Here is a 25,588-nt window from a genome sequence, read left to right as displayed (position 1 = left end):
ATTCTCCTCTCCCTCTTTATGAGGTTTTAATTATATTCACAACATGCATTATCTCCTACTCCATCTTTTTTGCTTCTTTGTCTCTACTTTAGGGTCCATCTTTGGACTAGCCCTTTCTGTTTGTTTATTTGGTTTAGAATTAAGGAACATAGTCACAGATTTTATGGTTCGAGGGGAGACTTGGTAGAAGAATCACAGGTTGACTAGGTCCATAGTAGAACTTAAATCAGAGTAGGAAAATTGGTTCCAAGATTGAATTATCTAAATTTAGATTTTCATCACTTGGACCATATTTTTGTTGCCATTAGAGACTTTAGCCGTTTCGCTACACATTCCCATGTATTTGGAGCTTGGAATATAGAGAAAGTATCTGGATTTAAAGACAAAGGGAAATATGAATGGCTAGTTATAAATAGTGTAGTAAGTGTAGTAGTATAATTGTAGAATAAGAGGATCTCTCTCGTTCTGAGTAAAGTTCATGTTTGGTTTTCACACAGTTTTTCTGACCAAGGTTGTTCTGTACAAAGAAAAAAGGGAAGCCATTGAATATTCTTCATTTGCATCAGCATAAGGGGGTTTCGAGGATGGCATCATACCACATGAACATTGTTCCAATAAAAAAATGGGTGTTTTGTTTATTTTAAGGTCAATGTGTGAATTAGGCCCAGTATATGGCATAATTTATATTCAACCAAAGGTTTCTTTTTTTGTCTTTTAGTTTGTGGACAACATTTCATCTCGAGAAGAGGTAGACCATGCAGAGTATTATCTTTACAAGTAAGTTTTCCATTTTATTTGGCTCTATACTCTCCTGTTTTATACCACTTTTTAATTCAAATGGTGGTACATATTATATATAATGTTCAGCACCTTGCTTTTTAAGTTTATGTTTTGGAGATTTTTCCATATCAGTATATAGACAGCTTCCTCATTTTTTATAATGGCATCATATTCCATACTATGAATATATTATTTAAACCGGTTCCCAACTGAAGGATCTTTAGGTTGTTTGCTCTCTTTTTATATTGTATACAATGTAATAATTAATAACCTTATACGTGTATAATTTTGCACATAATTCTCAAAAGTATATACTTTTGTAATTTCAATAGCTGTTGCCAAATTGCATTTCATTGAGGTTTTACCAGTTTACATTCCCAGCAGCAGTGTATGAGAGAGCCCTGTTTTTATAGGATGGCCAATAAGGCTATTTTCACACTTTTGGACTTTTTCTGTCAATCTGATAGGTGAAAAATTATATATCTATCTCTTCTCTCCCTTTTTTTATTCAGATGGAATATATACAGTTTTTGTACTGTTTGGCACCTATAATTAATTAAGACTATATTTTAAAACGTTTTCTATATTACCACACTTACTTCATTCTTTCTGTCAGCTGTGAGCCATCCCACTGTGAATTACAGATACATTCGCCCATGTGTACAGAGAAGCATGTTCAGTACATTACCATCTATAGTAGCAAAAGACTGGAACAACCTAGAGCTTATTAAATAAGCGACTGGTCAAATAAATTACAATTCATCCTTATTGTTTAATATTTCACCTATCAAATATCTGTCAAAAGGGTACCTCATAACTGCCTTTTTGTTATGATTCCTTATTGTGATTTTAAAAATCTGATTTATGATTTGTTCCAATTCCTAGTTTCCAAAAATAGACTCAGATTGAAATTTAAAATGTTTTCAGTAAGCATTGCATTAGACTGTCCCACTTGATCTTACGTTATTTTGATCAAGAAAGTTTCGGTTACTTCCATCTGGGGGAATTTTTAAAAGGTTTCTCTGTATAATGGAAATTTATTCAATTTTCTTTTATTTGATTTTCAAAATAGTAATGAGGTTTCTTTTTATTCTTACTTTTTTATTTGGGTAAATTCTACAACTGTTTTGGTGTTTTCTGTTTAAATATAAAACTCAAGTAGATTACATTACACACTTTAAAACCTTTATTTTAAATTTAAGATGGCCTTTAACAATGTCCTAAGTTCATATTTTCGTTCCTGAAATCAGAATCACAAGTGCCTTCCTACTCTTCATTAAAGTAAGCATAAATAGATCCCTTGATGAGAGCAAGCTCTGTCTTCCTTTAGTGGTTCTTTGGTACTGTGGGGTGCCTTTGATAGTTATTTTTGTCTATAATGAAAGGTGTGTTTGGGCTTGGTATCTGCCTAGTTCTCAATCTTTTGCTTTGTTTATGGCAAAATGCAGAAAATAATTCAATTTCTAAATAGAAACTATTTCTTAGAATTCCATCCCATGGAACACAGTGCCATAGTCTTGAAAGAAAGAAGTCCCAAATTTACTTATGTTCGAAAATAGCTCTGTAACATATAATTGATTTCAGTGATTCAACGTTCAACAGTATTTACTGAGCGCCTATTATGTATCCGGGCTCTGTCCAAGGTGCTGGGCATAGAGCGGTGAATAAGTTAGACACTGTCCCTCACGGTCATCGTACATTAGTGTAGCTGAGAAATTTAAGTCCTACCTTCATGAACTTCCATGATTAAGTCTTCATATGATATCCGGTTTTGTGTGACCTGGAGTTTTGCTTAAAGTTTCATAAAATCTCTATTGCTTGTTTCCATATAGATCGTATAAAAGACTCTTGTCCATTTTAAATCTGAGCCACTATTTAATTTGACATCCCATGCTTTGCTTAATCAAAACTAATATTCTAACTATGACCTATCACTTTTTTAGTTGTATTGCTTCTCCCCCTTCTATTGCCAAGAAAATCAGCTTTCTTTTTCCCAGCTTTTTTTTTTTTAAGGAAAAAAAACATTTTTATGACTTCATGAGATGACTGTTGGATGTGTATGAGACTAGGTATAACTCCATAAAGCTGCATCCAGGGATAGATAATGGAGGTTGGCTTGTGTTCACTCATTAGCTAGCTTTCTAGCCTTAGAGACCATACAAAACATAGTAATGCCTTAGCAAAAGTAAAAGTTACAGTTATCGTCTCTTGGAGTTTATCTACATTAATTGGAATCAAGAATGTCAATCCTGAAAGCACCAAGGGCCTGTGGTATTTTCATTAGCTAGGTCTTCAGCACGCCGTGGTCGTCATGCCCAGCACCCCCACATGGGATGGCTTTAGACATCTCAATGAATGTACAATCACAAGTCTAGGGTGAGGAAATATAGAAGCAATTTCTTAATCCTGTAACTAACAGCTCCTTGCTGATCTGCTTTGAGGATTTTTCCTTTCCCCGGTAGTACTGTCTTGAGGGTAAGGCCCACAGCAGGGCTTTTGGCTGCCACCCCTGCCATTGGCTGAACTCTTTCCCTGTCTCGGCCTGTAGAGGTCAGACACTGCAAGCAGAGTGTAGCGACTACATCGTCTCATCTTCTACTGATCAGATCTCCCTGATGACTATGTAAAGAGCATTAGAGCCAAAGAAGTTTAGAAACCTCAAGTGACCTGTGGAGAGCTAATTGAGCCTCTGCCATTATATCAGGTGCACAAGTAAGCAGTTCTAGCGGTTCAGGATGCCGCTAGCACACGCCAGCTTGTTATTACCCTGTCATCCCAGGAGAGAATTCCAGCCTTTGAATCTCCTGAAGTACACGGGTTTAAAAGTCTGGGGACTTCACCATTAAAGAGTCCCAGGGATCTTTTAAGGAGAGTTAGAAAGGCTGCTATTTAGACAGTGGGAGGGAAAGCAAATATCTAACCACCACTGCTGGGCTGTGGGCTGTACTCTGGGGGCCCACAACCCCATGTTCAGCATCTGTCCTGCCACGTGGAAACAAAACATGGTAACATTAAAGAAAGGGAAATGATCTCTAAACAAAAGAATAATGTAAACTAAAGATGATTAAGGCAGTTAATGCCAGAAACTATATAGGTTGACAATAAAAAATTTTAAAAAACCACCCTGATAATACTCTACACAATCTAAAGGGAAAATAAACCAAGAGTAAAAATGATTAAAACAATAAAAAGGCTAAATTGAAGTAAAATACACAAAATATGAAAGCTAAGAAACAAATTGAGGTATGCTATGAACTATTGGGCTGTAACAAAATAAAACATGATTAAAATAAGAGAATGAAAACATTTGAAAAATGAGATAAGAAGGACCTGATACAGGAACTTCATAAAATATGTATAGCTATGGTTGGGAGTGTGGGAAAGTAGAAAATTAAAATTAAGGGATAGGAAATCCCATATCTTGTAGTCTGTGGGTTACAGTTTGTTTTCTAAGGACCATGATTTTAGCTTTTCTCCACAAGGGATCCCTTTTTGGGGTCCGTCAGCTTAAGGTCAATGTTATTTTATATAAAGCTTATCTGGAGTTTTCCTTGATCGTTTAGTGGAGAGCATCACTTTCCTGGCCATCTATTCAGTAGTTCTGAGCTCAGCACCTCCCAGTTCCATGTGTGCTGCCCACACGCAGACAAGTGAGCCCTGAGGCAGCTTCTGTGTTTCCCTTTTCAGGAGATAAGACTGCATTTCATGGTAAAATTGTGGCATTCGTAAAAGCCATTATTTTCATGGTTATAACAAGCTTTAACAATTCTATATAAGTATTTGATTATTGCATTAATAAAATGCAAACTCAAGCCATAAACATTCCTTCTTTCCTGTGGTAGCCTCCTCTTCACTGAGGATGTTTGCACATTACATTTTGAAAGGCTTTTTTAGACTTTCAAATCATTTTGGAACCATGGCAGTTTAGAGATGCATGAAATTAAATGTGTTCCTTTTATTATCAGAGCATAATAATCAGAACTGATCATTTCATCTCCAGCATAATGGTCATTCCTGAAGGATAAGTGATAGAAATTTCTAACATATATATAATAACCTTTTCTATTTTAAGAATATAACATTTATTTAAAGCAGCCTTTTGGTTTTTAGCGAAAATGTGGGGAATGCTGAATTGTCATAAGAAGAAAAGATTGTTGCTGAGCTCCATGGAAGGTCTGTTTTTCTCAGAATACAGCTCTGTGTTGTCATGGAGAGTGGCCTGCCACACTCATTAATGAGAGGAAGTCACGGTTGCGTTGCAGGCTGTGGACTGTCAATACGTTCATCCACACTGTACCTTGGCCTAAAGCATCTTTCATCAGTTGCTTAAGTGACCTGGCATATACCAGGCGTCCCTGGTTGGAGACGGATGGCAGGTCAGGAACAGCTGGGGTGAGGCAGATGGCAGCCTGCATGTCTCCAGGTCCTAGTTGGCAGCCAGCCTAAAAAGGAAGGACCAAAATAGTTTCATTTTTCAATAAGCAAAAATATTCTGAAGGTGAGCACACTACCCCAGGCCTATGCTGTAAGCATCCGTGTCTGCCTAGACAAAGAGCAGAGGTGGGGGCTGATGAGAGAATAACATTCATGAGTTTAAGCAATAGTGATTTTCCTTTGAGGGCATAGAGATTGTTTGCCTATTACAACAATAAAAAGGAATTAATTTTTTTCTGTTAGCATATTGCCAGGTCTCATTATGTATGAACATTATTAAGAAAAGCGTAAGATCCCAAGAGGCGGTAAATGACTCTTGAAGCATGTTTTAGAAACACTTCCATACTTTATGTTGCCAAGTGCTTTATTTAGTTCCTATTTGCTGATCCTAACTACAGGCCTGGGAGAGTTTCTTGTTGTTAATGGCTCTGCATTAGAGCATAGCAGGTTGTCAGGGGCATTGCAAAGGCTCATGGGAGCTTTGTGGTGACAGGATGAGAACCCTCAGCCTCCGATCCTTCAGACTTTGCACTTCTCTCCCCACTGGTCTTATGATGTCGTTCTGGAGCCCGGTCATGGGTGGCATGTTGGGTAACCTTCAAGGTGTACAAAACAACAGTGCTTAGACATTTGTATACCTCACAAAGTGATAACCCCAATAAGTCTGTTACCCATCTGACACTGGATCCACTGTTTTCGCTTGAGTTCCCACTTTATGAAAGTCAGTAATCATGTTTTCCTTTGAAGGCAAATTTAAACTTCCCCTGGCAGAATTTGAGATGAACAGCCCCGAAAACAGATTTCATGTCTTTAAGACCAATGAATCTCAGCTCTGTTTATAAGGGAAGTTCTGAAGCCAACAAAAGGTTAAGAGAAGTATTTTCAAATTTGCCAGAACTGGGGTATGTTCAAAGGAAGGACGTTTATTTAAAATAATTGTAAATTGGTTGGAGATAACTAACTACGGGGAACAACTGAAAATCAACACAAACCCAAGATACAATAAATAGGTGAATTGACTATATGTAACAAAATGTGTGTTTTAGAGAAAACATACTTTGGGCAGGCTGGAAGAGGGATTCATGTCATTATTAGCGAACAGTCATATAAGAAGTAGAACTTGAGAGCGCCTTGAAGATTGGATGAATAGACGAAACAGGAGCAAGTGTTCAAGATGGAACAAGCAGTACAAGTGGAGTTAATAGAGTGGGTGAGAACTGGTGTTACAGGTGTTGACAGGGAACTGTCCTTACCAGGGAGACTGGGACCTATTGGGGAGCAGTGAGCAATAAGGGAGGCAGTTTATAGAAGGAATGGCATGTAGGCAGGGGAGAAAGGAGAGTTTAAAATCTGTCGTTATCATACGTTGCTAGTAGACATGTAAATTGGTCTCTTCTACAGAGAGAACTTTGGCAACATCTATCAAAATTACAAATGCACATACCCTTTGACGCAATCATTTCATCTCTAAGAATTTAGCCTCCGGATATACTCATGCACATGTGAAATAATATTCGTTACAAAAAAGTTAAAATTATGGTCATCGTTTGAGGCCTGGCTAAGTTAATTACTGTACAGCCGTACAGAGGAATACTCTGTAGTGAAGAATAAGGCAGCTTTATTTGTATTTCATATGGAACAAGTTATAAAATGCGTTAAGTGGAAAAAAACAAGGTACAGAACTTTTGTGTTACATTATCACTGTGGTTTCTGTGTATATGTACATATGTGTATATGTGCTTTGATACATGTGCGTGCGTGTGTGTGTGTGTGTGTGTGTGTGTGTGTGTGTGTGTGTATTTATATAGACTGTCTCTGGAATGATACATACACACAAAAAAAACAATTAACATTGTTGTCTTTAGGGGAAAAGACCTGGGTGACTTTCCATTGAATTCTCTCTTGTACCTCTTGAATTTTATATCATGAGTGTATATAGTACTTATTCAAAAAATATTTTTTTTAAAGATCCACAAGATAGTCATTGTAGATTTTTTGAGAAGTACATATCATACTAAAAATATTTCAGAAATATTCATTATTGTAAATTTTGGATTGAAAAGGGGGTGAGTGTTAGAGGGAAATTGAGTATGCATAAGGTGCTTTTTAAAAGGCCTGACCTGTGGTAGTTGACAGTGAAATGAAGAGAGAAATCTTTTGCACATAGGAGGGGAAAATAAATCAACAGGATTAATGACAGCTTGAATATAAAGACAAAACAAGGAGGGTCCAAAATGAACTGCAAATTGAACCTCAGTTAATGAGAAAATGGCTAGTCTGTTGATAGAAGTAATAAATTGGAAGCAGATTTAGAAGACAGCAGAGTGTGGGTTTTTCTTTTGCATTTTCATTATCCACATACAGATTTATTGCTAAGTTTGCTGCATCATGTTTTATGCCAACTGACCACACTTGAACTGTTTGAGAGGCACTGTCCAGACCTTGGAGAAAGAACAGCTGCCGAAACAGACCGACATTAGGGTCTTCCTGGTGTCCTGGCACCCGCTGGGAAATTTTAGCCTATGTCATCCTGAAGTCCTAGCAATGTTCAGAATCTGGAATTTAGACCTGGAAAGACTAAGCAGTTTTCTTAGAGCCATTCTACAAGTCCAAGCTTCCTCAGGATGCAGGCCTGCTTTCAAGTTCAGAGGTTCATCAGCTTGACCAGTGTGTCTCTCTGGGACGGTTCTTTTTCCTAGGGCAGTCTAGGGAATAAACCAGAAGATACAGACTCAATGAATACAGAAATAACTCATAACTAAGCAACACGAAATTAATCAAACCCAGAAAAAAAACTAGAATATCCAGAGATTCAACGGTAAAAATACATAATCATTTTTTTTAAAAAGTGCTGAAAAGACCCTGAAGAATCAGGATGGGAGGACGGAGTCAGGTGACCTGGGTTTTTGGACCAGTTGAGTTCCCACTTTGATCTGTAACTTGGAACTAGTTAATAAACTCTCTGGACATCAGCTTCCTAGATGAGCCAATGACATTGGATGCCTCCCAAGGCGCCTTACCTATCTAAAATTCTGTGTTTCTCAATCTGATTGATATAGAAGCTAGACTTTATAACCAGAGGCCTCAACTTTGAAAGCATGCGTTTCTGGTCATTGTTTAGTTTCTCACTCAGAACTTTATTTACTTAAACAGTGGAATTGAAGTTTCAGCCACATTAATTATGAATATCAAAAGGAAAACTAATAGATGTTACCAGACGTGGGATTTAAAAGGAGCCTAAATAGATCTAATAGCTGCAGAACCCTTTGTGGATTAAACCTAAAAAAAGACAGTTTCATATAAAGAGATATATCCCAAGTTGTCTTTTTCCACAGTGTGAAGTCCTTTGATCTAGAAATCTTTTTACTGGCTATTTCCATACCTGTGAAATCATAATCAAGGTACCAGGAATTACAACTGTAGGACAGAGCAGAAGGCATAACTAAATATATTTATTAAAGAGACTTCAGTAAGGTTTTGCATGTAAAGCTGTTTATTTCAAGATAAGAGATCTTTTCAGGAACTGGTACAATATTTTAAGGGAGAGATGAGTAGATAAACAGAAGCTTGAAGAAGAGATTTGTGGGAAGAGAAGTTTCCATTGATTGCATTGTGAGTTTTGAGGCCAGTGGCAAATAAATTCCTGAGTATTTCCAGATGCTGTGTGTCTAGGCAAGAGGACATTTGAGGAGCTAGAAGTATTTGATGTGAATTCTCTTTAGTGGTCTTGGCTGCTATCATTTCCAAGATAGATTTCCAGTTATGTTTGTTTTCACCAGACGTATTTTATATTTTTGAGGACTATTCTGTTCTTTTTTAATAGCAATGCTGATTTTAAGACAAATGGTATCACCAGTTTCATAGCTAATACTAATAAGCAAGGCCATTACAGCATCTGAGCAATGTATTTATTACATACGGGCTGTTACCCATCTCAGTGATGGATGCTACCAAGAGGTGAAACTCAAATTGGTCATTAGTCTCCATTGATAAAAGCCCAAGCAGAGTTTTGATAGGAAGAACACTGAAATTATTGGTTAAAATGAGAGCTTTGTGGATCTCATACATATAGATTATTACAATTCTCCATTTGCTGACTTAATAGCAGGTAATAACAGTTAATTAACATGCATAGCACACTTAAATACAACACCTTGAGACACCAGCCATAGTGCACTACTGTTCTCTGAGTGTGCCCTATACTTTCTTATCTTTGCCTATCCGCCCCCTTCCGACCCCCTCCCATCCCCCCATCTCCTTCTAATAGAATACAACCTGTCTCATAAGGCCTGTCCCAAATTCCGTATAGCCATAAACTTGCCTTGATTTTCACTATTTAAATGTGATCTCTCTGACCCCTTCTGTGAAATTGTCTTTTATCTATTCAAGGGTGCTTACTTACTTTGTTTTGTCTTTTGACTAATCAAAAACATGTTTCTTATTTTTATTTTTTTTCTTGATAAGCAGTACATTATAGTAGTTAAGATCACAGCCTCTGGAGCCAACTTGCAAAGATTTGAACCCCAGATATGCCATCTATTAGCTGTGTGATTTAGTTACTTGTATTCTCTGCCCCTCAGTTTCCAAAAATGGGGATTAAAACAGTGCCTGTGCTTTAGCATAGTTTTGTGACTTCAAGAAATTAATACGTTGTAAGGCCCTTAAAACAGTCTTGGGACGAAGGTCAATGCTCAATACATTTTAGCTTTAATGTTGGCGATACTAAATTGTAACATGTTGAAAAACAAGGACTATTCCTTCCCCATATTTCTCTCCTTAGAGAAAAATGTATTTTGAACTCCAGTTTTGTTTTCTAAGACTAGTAGTCGCCAATTGTCTTCACCACCCCCTCCCCAAGGTCATCAAGGTACAAAGATTATCAGGACTCAAGGACAGAGAGAAATCGATGCTTATGAACACTAAAAGGTCACCACCCAGATGGAAAGGATATCACATTTTGGAGGAAGCTGCCTACAAGACAGCCAATTGAAGGTCTCATGTGTATACTCCTATTGCTAGGCTTACAGCAGCCAAACACCAGAAGAGGGCAGCAGAAAGTCATGTGCTTCCCATCTGCGGAGAAGGGAAAAGCCGCAGGTGATTACTGGTTAGGAACAACCTGCGCCCAAACTGGTCTCCAATAAGATGTTATTGAATCAGCAATCAAAATCCAGATTAGACATAAAAAGAGAGGTCTGTTCTGAGGGCTAGGAGCATGACAGGAAAACATTTAAACAGTTGAAATAGAAATTGAGGGACCGTTTTCACTGCTTTTAGCTCTGATATCTGGAGTATACAAGAGCAGTTCAGAATGGCTAAAGATGTTCAATGTTGTCAGCATTCCCCACTATTTATTTTAATTTATTGGCTTATTCCCAGCTATGGAAACGGAGGAATAGCTGCTTTTGTGTCGCCTGTTGTTATATGGAGAACTGGGCTGATTGCTAGGGTCCTGCAGGCTAGGTTAGAATATACAGATTTTTCTACATTTTTAAAATTATTTCTTGCTTATGAAAAAAGTAACTACATGCTTTTTTTTTCAACATGTAAAAGAAACATCACTCGCTTTTTAGTATGTTTCCTGCCAGGTTTTTTACTACACATTTCCATTTTGTTTGTTTTAAACTACTTGACACTAACTCTCAGATTTCATCTATAAATTCAATGTAATTCCAACCAAAATCTCCGCAGAATTTTTTTGTGGAATCTGAGAAGATGATTGTAAAATTCAAATGAAAGAGTAAGTGTCCAAGAATAGCTAAGTCAGTTTTAAGAAGACTAAGATAAAGTGGTTGGTTTACCAGATAGATAACAAGACTTAGAAAGCTACAATAAATAAAATGAAATGTTGGCTTAGACAAACAGACTAGTGGAACAGAATAGCTAGAGCCCAGAAATGAATAGATAGAGCCCAGAAATGAATCTATACACAACTTAAGATGTTTTACACATCAACGGGGAAAGAATGGATTTGTTAATAAATGGTGCTTGGACAATTGATTATCTATATGGAAAAAAAATATTAATTTGTACCTGAAAACACATTTGCAAACATAGATTAAAAACGTAAATGGAAATCAAAAACATAAAACTTTTAGAAAGAAATAATAGGAGAGTATTTATATTTGTATGACATATGAAGGATTGTTTTGAACAAGACACAAAAAAATAACATGAGATTCATAAATTTTAATGCATTAAAATTAAAAAGTTCTAGACCGCAAAAGACACCATTGACAAATTAAAAGACAAGCCAAAGGCAAGGGAAAGATTTGCCATGAATGTAACTGACAAAGATTAGTATCTAGAATACATCTATAGATCAATAAGAGAAGATAATCCAATAAAAAAATGGGTAAGGAATATGAACGAACAATTCACAGAATAAAAAAACAAAATGGCCAAAAATACAACCATCTACAAAGGTAAAAACAATTCTTAGCTAACAAGCTGTCCAAAAACCCCTGCTGAGGGTTGGATGTGGCCCTCAGGCCCTAGTTTGCCAGCTCTTAGTCTATACCCTCACCTACTCCCCTGTTCTTACCATTGTTGGAGGGGAAAATCCCAATGTATCATTTCATTCATCCTTACTGTTTTGTTTTGTTTTGTTTTGTTTTGTTTTGTTTTGTTTTGTTTTGTTTTAAGGGAAAAAAAGTAAAGACTAAAAATAAAGCTTTAACTCCTGAGCTGTCTGATTTTGGAACTTGTAGCTTGAGGAGGAACAATCAGTTGGATGTCTATTTCATATCCCAGGATGAGCATGGATGTCATTTTTATCAGTCCTGTAACAAATGCTGGATGACAGCAGATGGCTGGCATGAGCTCCTTTTTCACACAGGTTCCAGAATAAGAAAGATGACCTTGTTAACTGATAAACACCCAACTTACATAGATATTTTTTATTGATACTAATAATTTGACCTTTTATTTAGGCATTTCTCATACATAAGTACTATACAATGATTAAGATCAGAAATCTTAGCAGTAGTACAATACTATAATACACAGTCCATATTCAAATTTTGTCTGTTGCCTCATTGATGTTCTTTATGGATATATTTTTTTTCCTGGTCTAGGATCCAGACCAGGATCACACATTATGCTCAGTTGTCCTGTCCCTTTAGTCTCCTTTCATTTAGAAACAGCTCCTCAGCGTGTGTGTGTGTGTGTGTGTGTGTGTGTGTGTGTGTGTGTGCATTCCTTGACCTTGACCTTTTTGAAGAGTACAGCCCAGTTATTCTGTAGGATGTCCCTCAGTTTATGTTTCTCAGATATTTCCTAGGAAGGAAGGAGTTTGTGGGCAGGAGTACCATAGAAGTGATGTGTTCTTCCCAGTGCGTCATTATAAGGAAGTATGTGTTGATAGTTTGTTCTTATATTGATATTAATTTTGATCACTTTACTAAGCTGGTTTATCCACTCTAAATTTACTATTTTCCCCTTTATAATTAGTAAGTAATGTGTGGAGAAATATTTTGAGATGAAGAAATATCCTGTTTCTCATCAAATTTTCACCCACTAATATTGGCATCCTTTGATGATTTTCTAACTGCATCATCCCTTCTGTATTTTAGTTAGTATTCTACTGTAATAAAGAACTTGTTCTTTCTCCTCGTTTATTTATTCATTTATTTCTACCATAAGGACTCATGACTTTATTTTACTCAGTAAATTATAATCCATTACTCTTTTGATACTCAAAATGTCCCAGATTTGGACAGTAGGAGACCCTGTCTTTTGCATTGTTTTGATCTGTCCCCAGCATTCTTCAAGCATTTTCTTATTTTCTAGCATCAAAATATGTTTTAGTCTCATCTTACACTTTACCTGCCCCAGCCCTGGAATCAGCCATTTTTCCAAAGAGACCTGGTTCTTTTTAGAGGAGAATGATATTGAGACATCAAAATCTGGATGTCACATAATCTCATTGCTATTGGGGTGTCACTGTTCCCAGGCTTTCTCAGCAGACAGAGCTTGAAAAGTCTATCTATCCATCCATCCATCCATCCATCCATCTATCCTTCCATCCATCTACCTGTCATTAGGATATATATTTTAAACCATCTTGCTGGTGCCTCTAGTTTCAGTCTAACACTTCAGGTTTCATTTTAGTTTTGACCCTTCCCTTCTTTTGTAATTCCCTTCTTTGATGGTGAGAAATCTGATTCTCAGTATTTGTTATATATCTGTTTTGCAGATATTTTCTCCTCTAATATATGGCTAATTCTATTTAGTTTCTTAATGGCATGTTTTGATGAGCAGAAATTTTTAATTTTGATGAAATCTAATTTACCTGTCTTTTATTTTATGATTATTGTTTTCTGTGTCCTAAGTGGTTATTGCCTACCCCTTGGACATAAATGCTCTTCTTTTTCTTCTTTAAAACTTTATCAGTTTAGATGTTATGTCTCAATTTAATTTTATATCTCAAACCAATTCTTGTGTATGGAGTCAGTGTTGACATTAATTTTTTTTTCTGTGTGGATGTTTCTGTTTATTCTTTTTCCATTGATCTATCTAGCCTAATGCCAGGACCATACTCTTAATTACTGTAGGTCTTGAAGCCAGATACTGTAAGTCCTTCAACTTTGTTCTAGCTTAGGCCCTTTGTCTTTTCATACACATTTTAGAATCAGATTGGCTAATTTCTATTAAATAGACCTGTTGGGATTCTGATTGGGATTTTGTTAAATATATAGATCAGTTTAAGAATTGACATCTTAATTTGATGTCATAAAATATTGAGTCTTTAAATCCATGAACATGATTTAACTTTTTTTTTAGGTCTTCTTTACACTTCTCTCAGCAATGTTTTATAAATTTCAGTGTAGGCATCTTACAAGTCTTGTTAAATTTATTGTACTTTATGGTTTTTGATGTAATTGAAGCTGTTTTTCTAAATTTCATTTTCTAATTGTTTGCTGCTAGAAGTACAACTGATTTTTGTATCTTGACCCTCTATCTTGAGACCTTGATAAATTCACTCATTCTAGAAGTTGTTTGTATATACCTTAATGTTTTCTACATATCTGATTATGTTGTCTATCTATAGAAATGCATTTTCATCTTTCTTTACAAATTTTAGGCCTTTTAATTCCTTCTTCTTGCCTTATTGCACTAGCTAGCACCTCTAATACAGCATTGAATAGAAGTAGTGGGGACGACATCCTTGTTTTGTTCCCAGTCTTAGGCAGAAAGTGTTTAATATTTATTTCACCATTAAGAATGGTGTTATCTGTCAGTTCTTCAGAGATTATCTTTATCAGGTTGAAAAAGTTCCCCTTTATTTCTAGTTTGCTAAGAGTTTTTATCATGAATGGATGCCAAATTTTGTTAAATACTTTTTCTACAAATAGAGATACAATCATATGGATTTTCTCCTTTATTCGGTTATTATACTGAATTATTTTTATTAGTTTTCAAATGTTAATCCAGTCTTGGATTCTTGGGATGAAGTCCAGTCCCAAGAATGGATTTTCTTAATGTATTCATAAAGCTAATTTGATATTTGTGTCTATGTTGTCAGTAATACTAGTGTCTAAATGTCTTTGCTTATAACATCCTTATGTGGTTTTGGTAACAGGATTATGTTATGTTATAAAATGCATTGTGAACTCTTTCCTCCTTTATTTTCTGAAATTTTATATAAGACATATTATTTCTTCAGTGTTTGATAGTATTTACCAGTAAAGTTATCTGAGCCTGGGGTTTTCTTAAGAAGATTTTTAAATTACAAATTAATATTTTAGAACAGATATATGGCTTCTCGGTGTAGTTTTATTTTGTATGTTTTATTATTGATGACTTTAACATGTGACTAAATGTTAGGAATCACTTATATTTCTGTGAACTTTCTTATGTCCTTCCTACTGGGTTGTGGTCTTTCAATTATTGATTTGTAGGAGATCTCTTAATGTTTAGTAAATAACTTCAAATTGATAAATATTTTTCTCATTTCTTTTTTTTTTAAAGTTACTTTGCTTTATGATAGTTTTTGCTATGTAGATGTTTTCATTTTTTTATGTAAATGAGTTTATCAGTCTGTTATTTTATGTCTTTTGCATCAGACTAAGAATGACATTCTCCATCCCAAGAAATTTTGCCGTATTTTCCTCTAGTGAATGTATGCTTTTGTTTTTAACATTTAAATATACAATTCATCTGGAGTTCATTTTGGTTTAATTATATGAGGTACAGATTTATTCATACATATACTCCTATACATGCATAAAATAAATGGCTACTCAGTTGTCCTAATGTCATTTATTGAATAACCCATCTTTTGCCCACTGATATGATATGCTCCCTTACCATATACTAATTCCTTGTTTGTGTTTGGGTCTCTCTCAGAACTTCTGCACAGTTCCACTGATCTGCCTTTTCATCCAGTAGCATCACCCTTGTTTTAATTATTGTAGCTTTCTAATATGTTTTATTTCAGGGAAAAGGCCATAGTTCTGTCTCTTTGCTCAATTTCCATTGCCCTCCTTTCTCATATGTTTACCTCATTCATTGGTAGAAATACTTCCCAAATGCATTATTTAAATATGCATTCCCTCCTTTTTCTCCCTAGTGGGGAGGCTCCAGTGATGGTTCGAAGTCTCACACGTGACCAGGACCTCAAATAGCCTGGAGGGCATCTTTGTGCAAATAAGAAAAAAACTGCCTTTTCTAGACAGATGATTTAGGGGGAAAGTACCTTTTTCTGAAAGATGTAACCTTATACCTGATTATATAGTTCCTGAGGCTGATTTTAATCCCTGTTCACACATTTGGTCAGTGCTCAAAATGAACCACTTAACCATACAGACCTGTACGTAACAATCTTGAATTGTAGTGCACCATACAAATAATGTAGTCAGTGAAAGAATTGCAAGGAAAGCCAAATGCATATTCCTTCCCTTGCCTCCTCCTTCCCATCTGAGCTGCTAGTCCCTCCCAGAGCTGGTTAATTACATCATTCAATAATGTGCTTCCTTAAGTAGAAGTACAAATGGCTGTTCACACCAACTCCCTGCCTTTGGGAATGCTCAGTTAGATGGGGTGAGAGCAAATAAACCTCTCAAAAGTCCAGTTGGCCACCCATCAATTGGAATGACGTTGTGGGTCATCAAGATAAAGGTCAAACTATAATAATTACTAGTATCTATACAAAAGTACATGTCATCTCATTTTTTATTATCATCCTCATGTAACAGCCTGCAGAATTGAAAGGGCAGATGTTGTTTTGCCCTTCTTTTACCGATAAAGGAAGTGAACCAGAGAGGAAGCTTTTCCAAGGCCAAAAAGCTAGTGAGCGACGGCAGAGGGCCCTGATCCTAGGCATTTTGAGGTTCGGACTCCTTCCTCCAAGTCTGAAAACACTTATTTCCCATATCACCCAATCTCATAAAAGCATTATTGTCAGCTCCACAAACATCCAGTTCAGTTAAATTTAAATCATCATGAAATTGTAGTGATGTGTTTCATCCTCCTCAAAGTATATGTTCATATTTTTGGCATGTTCATATCTATTTTCCTTAGTCGTGCCAAAACATTGTACTTCCTGTTCAGAAACACTCATGCTGCAAAGAGAACAATATCTTTTTAAGGACAAAAGCAAAAGTTGCCTAGTATTTGTTTTGGTTTGTTAGTAGAAGTCTATAAGCCTCTGGGCTTTTAGAAGGCTGAAAGAAAATGATTTTGAGATACATATAGTCCTATGATAAATTAAGTTTGTCATGTTTACGATTCCGAAATTTTATTATATTTCAAAGAGTTGAATTTTAGATTTTTCTCGTAGGGTGATCATTCCCTACCTTAGAAACAAAGTCAGCTTTCAGCTCTGGATATAGATTTGAAACCAAGCAAGAAAACTGCTGAGGCTGGTTTTGGTGCCCATGTTTCTTGGGGTTGGAAGTCACTGTGAAAGGAGTTTATAATGCCTCTGGATGGTTTGTTTCTTTCTCTCTATTTTCATCTCCTCGTATTACCTTTCTTTGCAGATAGTAATCATTTGGACTCTACTTTCAGATCTTTTTGGCCAAGTATTTTGTAGTGATTCACATAGTTCACCTGGATATTTATCTGGAAGGCAGCATCTGACCACACATTTTTATTTTTTAAAGGTCTTGATATCTTATTACGGCAAGATAGTACTGATTCTTTTTCATTTGTTTTGATATCTACGTTTTTGGCAGCAGTAAATTTGATTTTGACTGTAGGCATTTTGACTTTGGACAAAATGTATTTCTGGAGAACTACCAATCTAAAGTGAACTTTTTGAGGATAATGATTATATCTTACTCGATTTTGAATTCCCAGCACTTATCCATGCCTGGAACATAGCTGAGCCTCATTCAATATTTGTTAAATGAATGATAGAATGAAGTCTATGAGCAAATTAATACCCTTTAAAATCCTGACTGCATACACTTTGTCTTCCTCTGTTCATGCATTGTTTGAACCCATTTAATGAGCAAAGTTGGATACATTTTTTAGGCAGTTTCAAGTTAATCTCATTGTGAAACAAAATATCAGTCTAGAGAAGTGTGGTTAACAGTAAGCCTGGACTGGATTGGAAGTTCCATGTGGCGCTACCAAAATTATTAGAGTCTAATACTCGTCAGGTCACAGCCTTGCTGACCTCAGTTTTCTCATCCTTCAAGATATTAAGTGGCATAGGACTCACTCAGCTCATACCTGTGGAAATGCTCTGGAAAGCTTACAGCATTCTATAGCTACAAATGGGCACTGCTGTGTGGGTGGCTTTCCCTAGAGTCCTAAGCCCCACTTTGGGAAGGTTTGGGGGCCCGTTTGTCATAAAATTAAGCATATTTTTTATTTTGAGGAAAGGTTCATGAACCTAATGGTAACACATAGCACATTTCTGGCTCCTTCTGTATTTGCTGCTTTTCCTGTAGTTCAATAACATTTTCCATGTCATTTCTCTGTCTGTGGCTAGGAACTGAGTTGGCAGCACCTACACAGGGCATGAAAAAGCACAGTGTCACTTTGGGGACATCACTTACATTCAAATTCAGGCCTTGCGAAGGTTGGTGTTGAGCTCCTTTACTGAGTTAGGGCAGTCATGTGTGCACTACATCTCGTGATACTTGAAGGAAGCTGATATAGACACCCACTTCCGTGACATGTTAGGAGTGGGTCAGACACGGGAGATGTGGGTCTTAGAACTAGGAGGAGGCAGTGTGGATATCTGATGTTTTCAGACACCATTTCTTTTCAATTCTGTGAGAATAAAGGAACTACTACATAGGGGGATATACCAGTAGTGCCAAAAAAATGTATACACATGACTTGTCTTCATCTTTTGTTATCAGTATATATTGAATATTACAATTTTAATACCGTTTTTTTCCTTTCTTAAAATGTGTATACATTTTTTTGGTACCTTCTGTACCTACTCTCTCAAATTGATACTGCTTTCTTTTTTTTTTTTTTTTTTAATTTTGTATTCTATTAGTTTCAGGTATACAAAGCAAAGTAATAGACATTTATACCCCTCACAAAGGGATAATCTTCCCACAAGCTACTACCCCCCTGACTCCATATATAGCTGTTACAATATCATTGAGTATATTCCCTATGCTGTACTTTACACCCTATGACTACACACACACACACACACGTTTAATTGTAGTTGACACTCAGTATTCTACATCAGCTTCAGGTGTATAGCGCAGTGGTCAGGCATCTACACAGTCTATGATTCCCACTGATAAGTCCAGCACCCATCTGGCACCCTACTTAATCTTTACACCCTTTCTGTTGTTCTTCATGATTCACTTTTAATACCCCAGCACCTTTGCTTCATTCTTTTTATCTATTCCACCAGGGCCTGTTGTTTCTCCCTCCACATTCTTGAATCTTCTCCTTCTCTATCCTATGGAGTATCAGCCCAGGTCAAGCTCTAACCTGTTTTCCATTTTCGTTTCTAGTGTCCATATTCAAATTTTCTTTATAGCAAACTTCAAAGAAGAGAGAATATTATTAACAAATTTCAAATCAGTATCCTCTTTCCTTTTGAAAGTCTAATTATTAGTTTAAAATAGGGAATTTGACCTTAAATTCAGTGATGTCATAGGTCTGCTTGAAGTCATATTCTTGGTTTTCATAACAGAACCAGGCTCCTTTCTTCAATCAAGACACTAATATTACTTGTGCTTTACAAGTTATATTCATGGCTCCTTGGATTTACAATTCCCAGTTGTAAAATAGAGATGTGAACTTCATCATTCACTTATTTTATAACTGTGTGAGACATCTGTCCACGAAAACTTTATTGAGGTGATAAAGCTGTGTGACTTATATGTTCTGACGGTCATCAGTAAGTCCACTATCATTTACTAGATTAGAAGTTAGAAGAGCAATAAAATGATTATCCAGCCTTCCCATCTCCTAACGCTCAGTCCTGTTCTTAATACCACATATATCAAGGATAACCCAGACGGTTTATATAATTTGGTTCCAACCTAATTTTCCAGGCAGATAGCACTACTCCCTAACATAAACCCTACATTTATGCAGTTATCTTTCCTGGCTCATTCAGTTTTGCTCAACACATATTGATTGTATTTCCTCTGTAAACTGGGCCCTGCTGTTGCTCTGGGGATTCATTCCTTTCCTTTATAAAGTCTGCTAGATCTTAAGTGCCCAGACGCCATGATACCATTTCCGGTCACTCCAGCCAGCAATGACCCCCTGACCCGCACCCTAGTAGCACTTAGTTTATATCACTCAGGGACATTGGTCACATGTAGCCTAGCTTTATGGTATTATCAGATTGTGAGCTTATCTGCATTCTGAGTAAACCTTGTCTGATAAAACTTGATAATTAGCAAAGGGCCCTAAAAATGAGTTCTAAACTATCAATAATAGAAAGACAAACATTCAATAGAAAAAAACAAAGAAGGCAAATAGACCGTAAGCATATGAAAAGATGTTCAGCCTTACCACTAAATAGAATATGTAAAAAAATAATAACCAGATGAAGTGGTTTTTGCTTATCCTATTGAGGAAGATTAAAAGTTTACCAATACCCGTTTTCATGGCAACAGACATTCTGAGCAAACCAGTAGGAACTTAAATTAGTATTTTTTGAAAGAATTTATTCTAAGGAGAAATATGTATCGTGTTTCCCCAAAAATAAGACCTAGCTGGACAGTCGGCTCTAATGTGTCTTTTGGAGCAAAAATTAATATAATACCCGGTATTATATTATATCATAGCATAGCATAGCATATATCATATCATATTATATTATATTATACCTGGTCTTACAGTAAAATAAGATGGGGTCTTATATTAATTTTTGCTCCAAAAGATGCATTAGAGCTGATTGTCTGGCGTGGTCTTATTTTCGGGGAAACATGGTACATTGCTCGAGAAAACTAACTGTATTTGTTTATACTAGTGAAATGTGCCCATCATTAGGGGATTAGTTAAATCACTAGAGGATTAGTTAAATAAACAATGGAAAACTAGCTTTGGGTGGTAAAAATTCAAGTAATTTTTTCCTTCTCTGTACTTTTCTATAATGATTAAATTTACATGAAAATTACAGTTATATCAGAAAAAACAGTTTCTTGCAACTTAGAAGAAGGTTTTCAAAGGAAGTTTGTAAAGAAGCTACTGGGGGAATTAGAATTTTAAACTGGGTAGACAGAGATTAACAGATAGATGTTCAGGAGGTCTGGTTAGTAGAATTCAGAGCAGAGTTTTCCGGGTAAGGCGATCCTAGTAATCGTCAGTGGTCTTGGACACTGGGGATCAAGAATACAGAAAATTGAGGAACCATGGTTGAGAGAGGGAGGGTGAGAAGTAAAGTAGATATAATATGCTTGGTTATGAATATGGTGTTTGAAGAGCCTGTGTGAGGTCCAAGTGGAGGTGTCTAGGAGGCAATTGAGTATATGGTTCTGTAGCCGGAGGAGATATTTAGGCTGGAGATGTAGATTCAATAGTTACCTACAGCTAAGTTTTTTTGTTACCTACATTTCCACCCAAGGTCTTTCTTAGGCCTTGAAATCATGATGACAAAGTGGTTCATATTCAGCCCAGAGCATAGAAAGCACAAAATGTATGGACTCCCTCCGCTTGATAAGCCTCTAAAAACAAAAGTTAGACGACATAGTAGGCTTCTTTATCTGACACGTTAGACATCAGTGCATATGGAATAGCAGGTACCTTCACTCAGATGCGTGGGCCGTCTAGCAGCCTCTCTGGTCAGAGTTCTTTGATGTCGTCTGTCTTTGTTGTGGACTCTTGATCTTTGTAGTGTTTTGATGGCAGGGACTCCATGTCTTGATCAAATGCTTGGGTAGAGAAGCAGTGGCTTCTGCTACTGTATATAATCACAAAATCCCATCTCAACTGAGACAGATATTTCTAAACTCTCTTTATTACCACCACTCCAATTCACACTTAATAAATAATAACAATAGTGAAATTGTAATACATTTGGAGTGTCATAAAAATTTGATGCTTATTCTTTCTCCCCATCATGGCCTGGAATATGAAGTTTTAGTCTCCTGAAACAGACTGTCTGTAAAACCCATGCACATGAATCTCCACAGGAGCAATGGAGCTACCACCACCAGGCAGATTCAATTGATTCAATTGATTCTGAATGTCACAGGCATAGGGGGGAGTTTCTCTGTAGCAGCCCATAGTGAGCGAAGAGAAAGAAGACATCAGTCAGGGAGGACAAAAAGTCTACAGTCATTGTAGCGTAGGGAGAGAAATATAGTCTAAGCATTTGTGGACCTCCAAAGGCCAGGTCATATTGTAGATTCGTAATCCATTGGAGCTGTTCAAAATCTTATTTGCAGATGGAAACTATAAACAGAGAAGGAGTAAAAGACTTTCCCAAAGGTACGTAGCTATTTGTAATAAGGTACAGTTACATAAGACTTCTACCAAAAATCATGACAATTGTAAACAGAGTTGGGGGAGGGGAAGGAATCAGAGCTGAGCCTTCAAGTACCTGGGAAAGCTTATCGGTGATTTTCCTTCCTACATCCTATGGTATGTAACTGACATACATAACTGCACAGCCACTGTGCTTATTCTTACATTCGTATTTAGGCAATCATCTTAGCGACTGCCTTCAATCCTGGGTTTACCAAGAATGGCATGTCTAATTGTTCTCTACAGGAACACACTACACCGTCTTATAAGAGTAGCAATATCCTCTGATGATCGATGGAGGAATGCATTAGGCTTTAAGGAGTCTCATAATGTTTCCATCTTAGTCTTGAGGTCTGGTAACAGCATGAATCAGCATAGAGGAGCTGAGTACAGCACTGGTGGACATTTTATAAGAGAATGAGCACATTCTAACGACTGATTGTTTTGAAGATCACTTAGGCAAATACCTGAAATCAGCGCATGGAATAATCCCCCCTCCTCAGTGAGGCTTCTTTCTGAACTGCTTCTACTCTGCCCCACCATATGTTTCTGTGGTCACACCCACTACAGTGCGAAATGACTGGGTGGCTGGGAGGAAAGACAACGGGCAATACGTTAAGGCTCAAATAACATAATTTACATAATGAAGTTGTCAAAGAGCTCTTGCCAAGTTTGCATAATCATTTCAAACTCACTTTTGTATAATGAAGAAGTGAAGGGGTTGAATGGATAATTTGAAGAGCTTCTTTCCAGCTCTACAATACTCTTATAATAGGATGCCTTTCCACTGAGTTAGCATGGGTCTTTTCTCCTATCTATCCCTCCCTTAAATTTTATTTTACTCATTCTTCTAAAAATACTTTTAAATATTTGAGTTTTGGAATGGCTGTAGCTCTGCTTCTTAAATATGAGGGGCATATCATCCATTTGATAGCGTTTCTGATGTGTGAGTATATGTATAAACCTGTAAAAGTACAGCAGAATTCTGTAATGCATGGAATATATCAAATATACACAGATATACATGTATGTGATATCATTAGATGCATATAGTCACTGAGCGGATGTCATAGCAAATGGTGTCATTATGAATAATAGTGGAAACTCTAGGTCTGATGTAGCTTGCTAAACATCTGTTTATAATACTACATTCCAGGATCAGGAGGGAAATGACAATGGCTTTCATTCAGTATGATTCAAACCAAATTATTTTATCTCTAACTTCTGAAATGCAAGATTTTCTTGCTAAATGTCCCTTGCTAAGAGGATAATCTTACTTGGAATAACGCCTCTTATTCCAGTGTCGATAACCTCATTGGAGCATTAAGAAGCCCCCATTGTTGGTGTAGCCGTGGCAGCTGCCCCTTTGAGTGGTTCAGTTTATCTTCAGCAGGTGTCCGTACCCCTCAGCTGACTCCAGCCAGAGGCTGGTGGGCACTCAGCCGACAGAGGACTCTGGCGTAGACCCTGTCGTGTTGTAACCTGCCTTGCCATGCTTGTGAGAATCAGTCCAAGGGCAGAAGAGCACTGACGGGTAAACCAACTCCTCACTAGGTCTCCTCCCAACTTCCTTTCCCTGTCTGGACCTTTTTCTATCGTAAAGATCAGCAACCCTGCCACAGTCACCAGACAGCCTGGCACACCGCGGCACTGGCTGGCTTTGAGCCTTTGTGATTGTAAAAAGGCTCTCTGTTCTCCCGTCGGCTTCACCTTCGGCCCCTCATTTGAGATTGTCTCTAGAGGAAAGAGGGCAAGGGACTCTTCATCCTCTTACGGACCATGGTTTCCCTACTGTTTCCCATCGCAGTTGGCCAATGGCAGTCAGGTATTTGTTACACACATGTGCCCAGCACTATGAAGTCACATCCGTATGGAGGGAAGTGGTCCTAAGAGTGTACATAGAAGCCTGGTCCTAGGCGCTCGCATAGAACGCAGGGCCCTTTCATGGGGCTGTTCTGGCTGCTCCATCAGGCCATCTCAGAGAGCTGTGTGTGAGCCACTGTACTAAGCAGCTCACGTGCCTTACTTCCTCAGTCCTCATGTCAGCCCGGAGTTGTGCTCTAAAGTGAGTACGGCTTTTATTCCCATTTTGCAGACTAGGATCCTGAGGTTTTACAGTCAGTGTCCTGGGGGTATAAAGTAGGAATGAGGTCTGTCTGATGCCTACCTACTTCTCTACTACCCAAGGCAGTTAGGCCACAGGCCTTAGCCTTAGGAAACACACATGTGTAAAGCAACTAGTAAGCAGTATTAGACAGAATGTCATAAGTGCTGTATCAAGTAAATAGGCTATAACAATAATGTTTCTTGTGTGTGTGCGTATTTTTACTCTGCTTAGTTCCAAAAAGGATTGAAAGTTGTCAAAAGAAAAAAAAGTTGTGAAAATACTTACCTAATTCTCCACTGATTTTCATGAGGAACCCGGTGCTAAAGACATTATCGCCTCTATTTCATAGACGACAAGCCTGATTGATTCTCAGGTTGATTTAACCAAGTCTGTCCGTGAGTCGGGGCTGAGTTCCAATCAAACGCAGAGAAGCAAGCACCTTATCAGGGACCGTCTTGTGGCGATGCTGATTGGGCTCCACAGTGAAAGTGGCCTCCAAGCCTCCCTCCTGTCTGAGAGAGCAGTGAATTGTATTTCTCCTGCTCTTGGAAAATGCCGTGTTACTGTGATTTGGCTCAGTCTCTATCAGACAGGCCCTTGGCTGCAGAGTTAAAAGGCGTGTGTGCCTCAAAGGGCGCATCCTAGATGATACAGGTATGAAAACATGTCTGAGAGGGCTGGACACCAGCTTCCCTCCTCTGGAAAGCAGGGGGAGGATATACGCGTAGCTTTATTTATAGCTGTAACATGTTCTTTCTTAAGTATATTCAAAGAGAACAAATAAAGAGATTATTGGGAATGGGAGAGAAAAATTGAATTCACTTTCCTGTTGAGAGCCAATTTAAAAACATTTTAGTGCCAGGTTATTAGGAAATAATCAGGTATATAAATGAGGACGTGCATGTGAGACTTGTGAATTAGCTTTTTTAGCTTGTTTTCGAGGCTCACTGCATACTTGTTTTTTGATAATCTCAGTCTAACCTCATTGAAAGCAGAGTGTGTTTGTGTATCTTTGTCACTTAGTGCCCAGCATAGTATCTTGATCATAGTAGGTTGATAAATGACCAATGCAGAAGAGAGAAGCTTTGCCCTCACTAAATGCTCCATTCTGTTGTAATAAGTGATTCCATATAGGTACAGGTGGAACTATTCTCTGTCTAGTTTAACATTCAGTTTTTCCTTAATATTATTCTATGGGTTTGAAGTGTTTTTTGTTTGGTTTTTTAACTAGCTCCCTTGCTGTTTTGCCCAAAGTCAGTGAAGGAAGATTGTGCCTGTTCAGTGAAGGCTGCGTGCATTGTAGCAGCCATGTACGTACACATGGATAGCCTGCAGCCACTGCAGCGGGGATTCCATTGA

The 25,588-nt window shown here is 37.3% G+C and overlaps 1 protein-coding gene across 1 annotated transcript in view; it reads left to right on the top strand.

Moving 5' to 3' along the window:
* MRPS27 (mitochondrial ribosomal protein S27) overlaps positions 1-25,588 on the top strand; it is a 74,026-nt gene that overhangs the window by 17,535 nt on the left and 30,903 nt on the right. The window contains exon 4 of the mRNA XM_019728090.3: positions 719-777. Coding sequence (XP_019583649.3) covers positions 719-777 — 59 coding nt within the window. The remainder of the gene's footprint in view (positions 1-718; positions 778-25,588) is intronic.

Source organism: Rhinolophus sinicus, chromosome 3 (assembly GCF_057876585.1).
Source record: "Rhinolophus sinicus isolate RSI-liver-muscle chromosome 3, RSI-T2T, whole genome shotgun sequence".
NCBI classification, from domain to species: Eukaryota; Metazoa; Chordata; class Mammalia; order Chiroptera; family Rhinolophidae; genus Rhinolophus; species Rhinolophus sinicus.
Note: the sequence above shows the minus strand (reverse complement) of the source record. Positions and strands in the feature narration are given on the sequence as shown.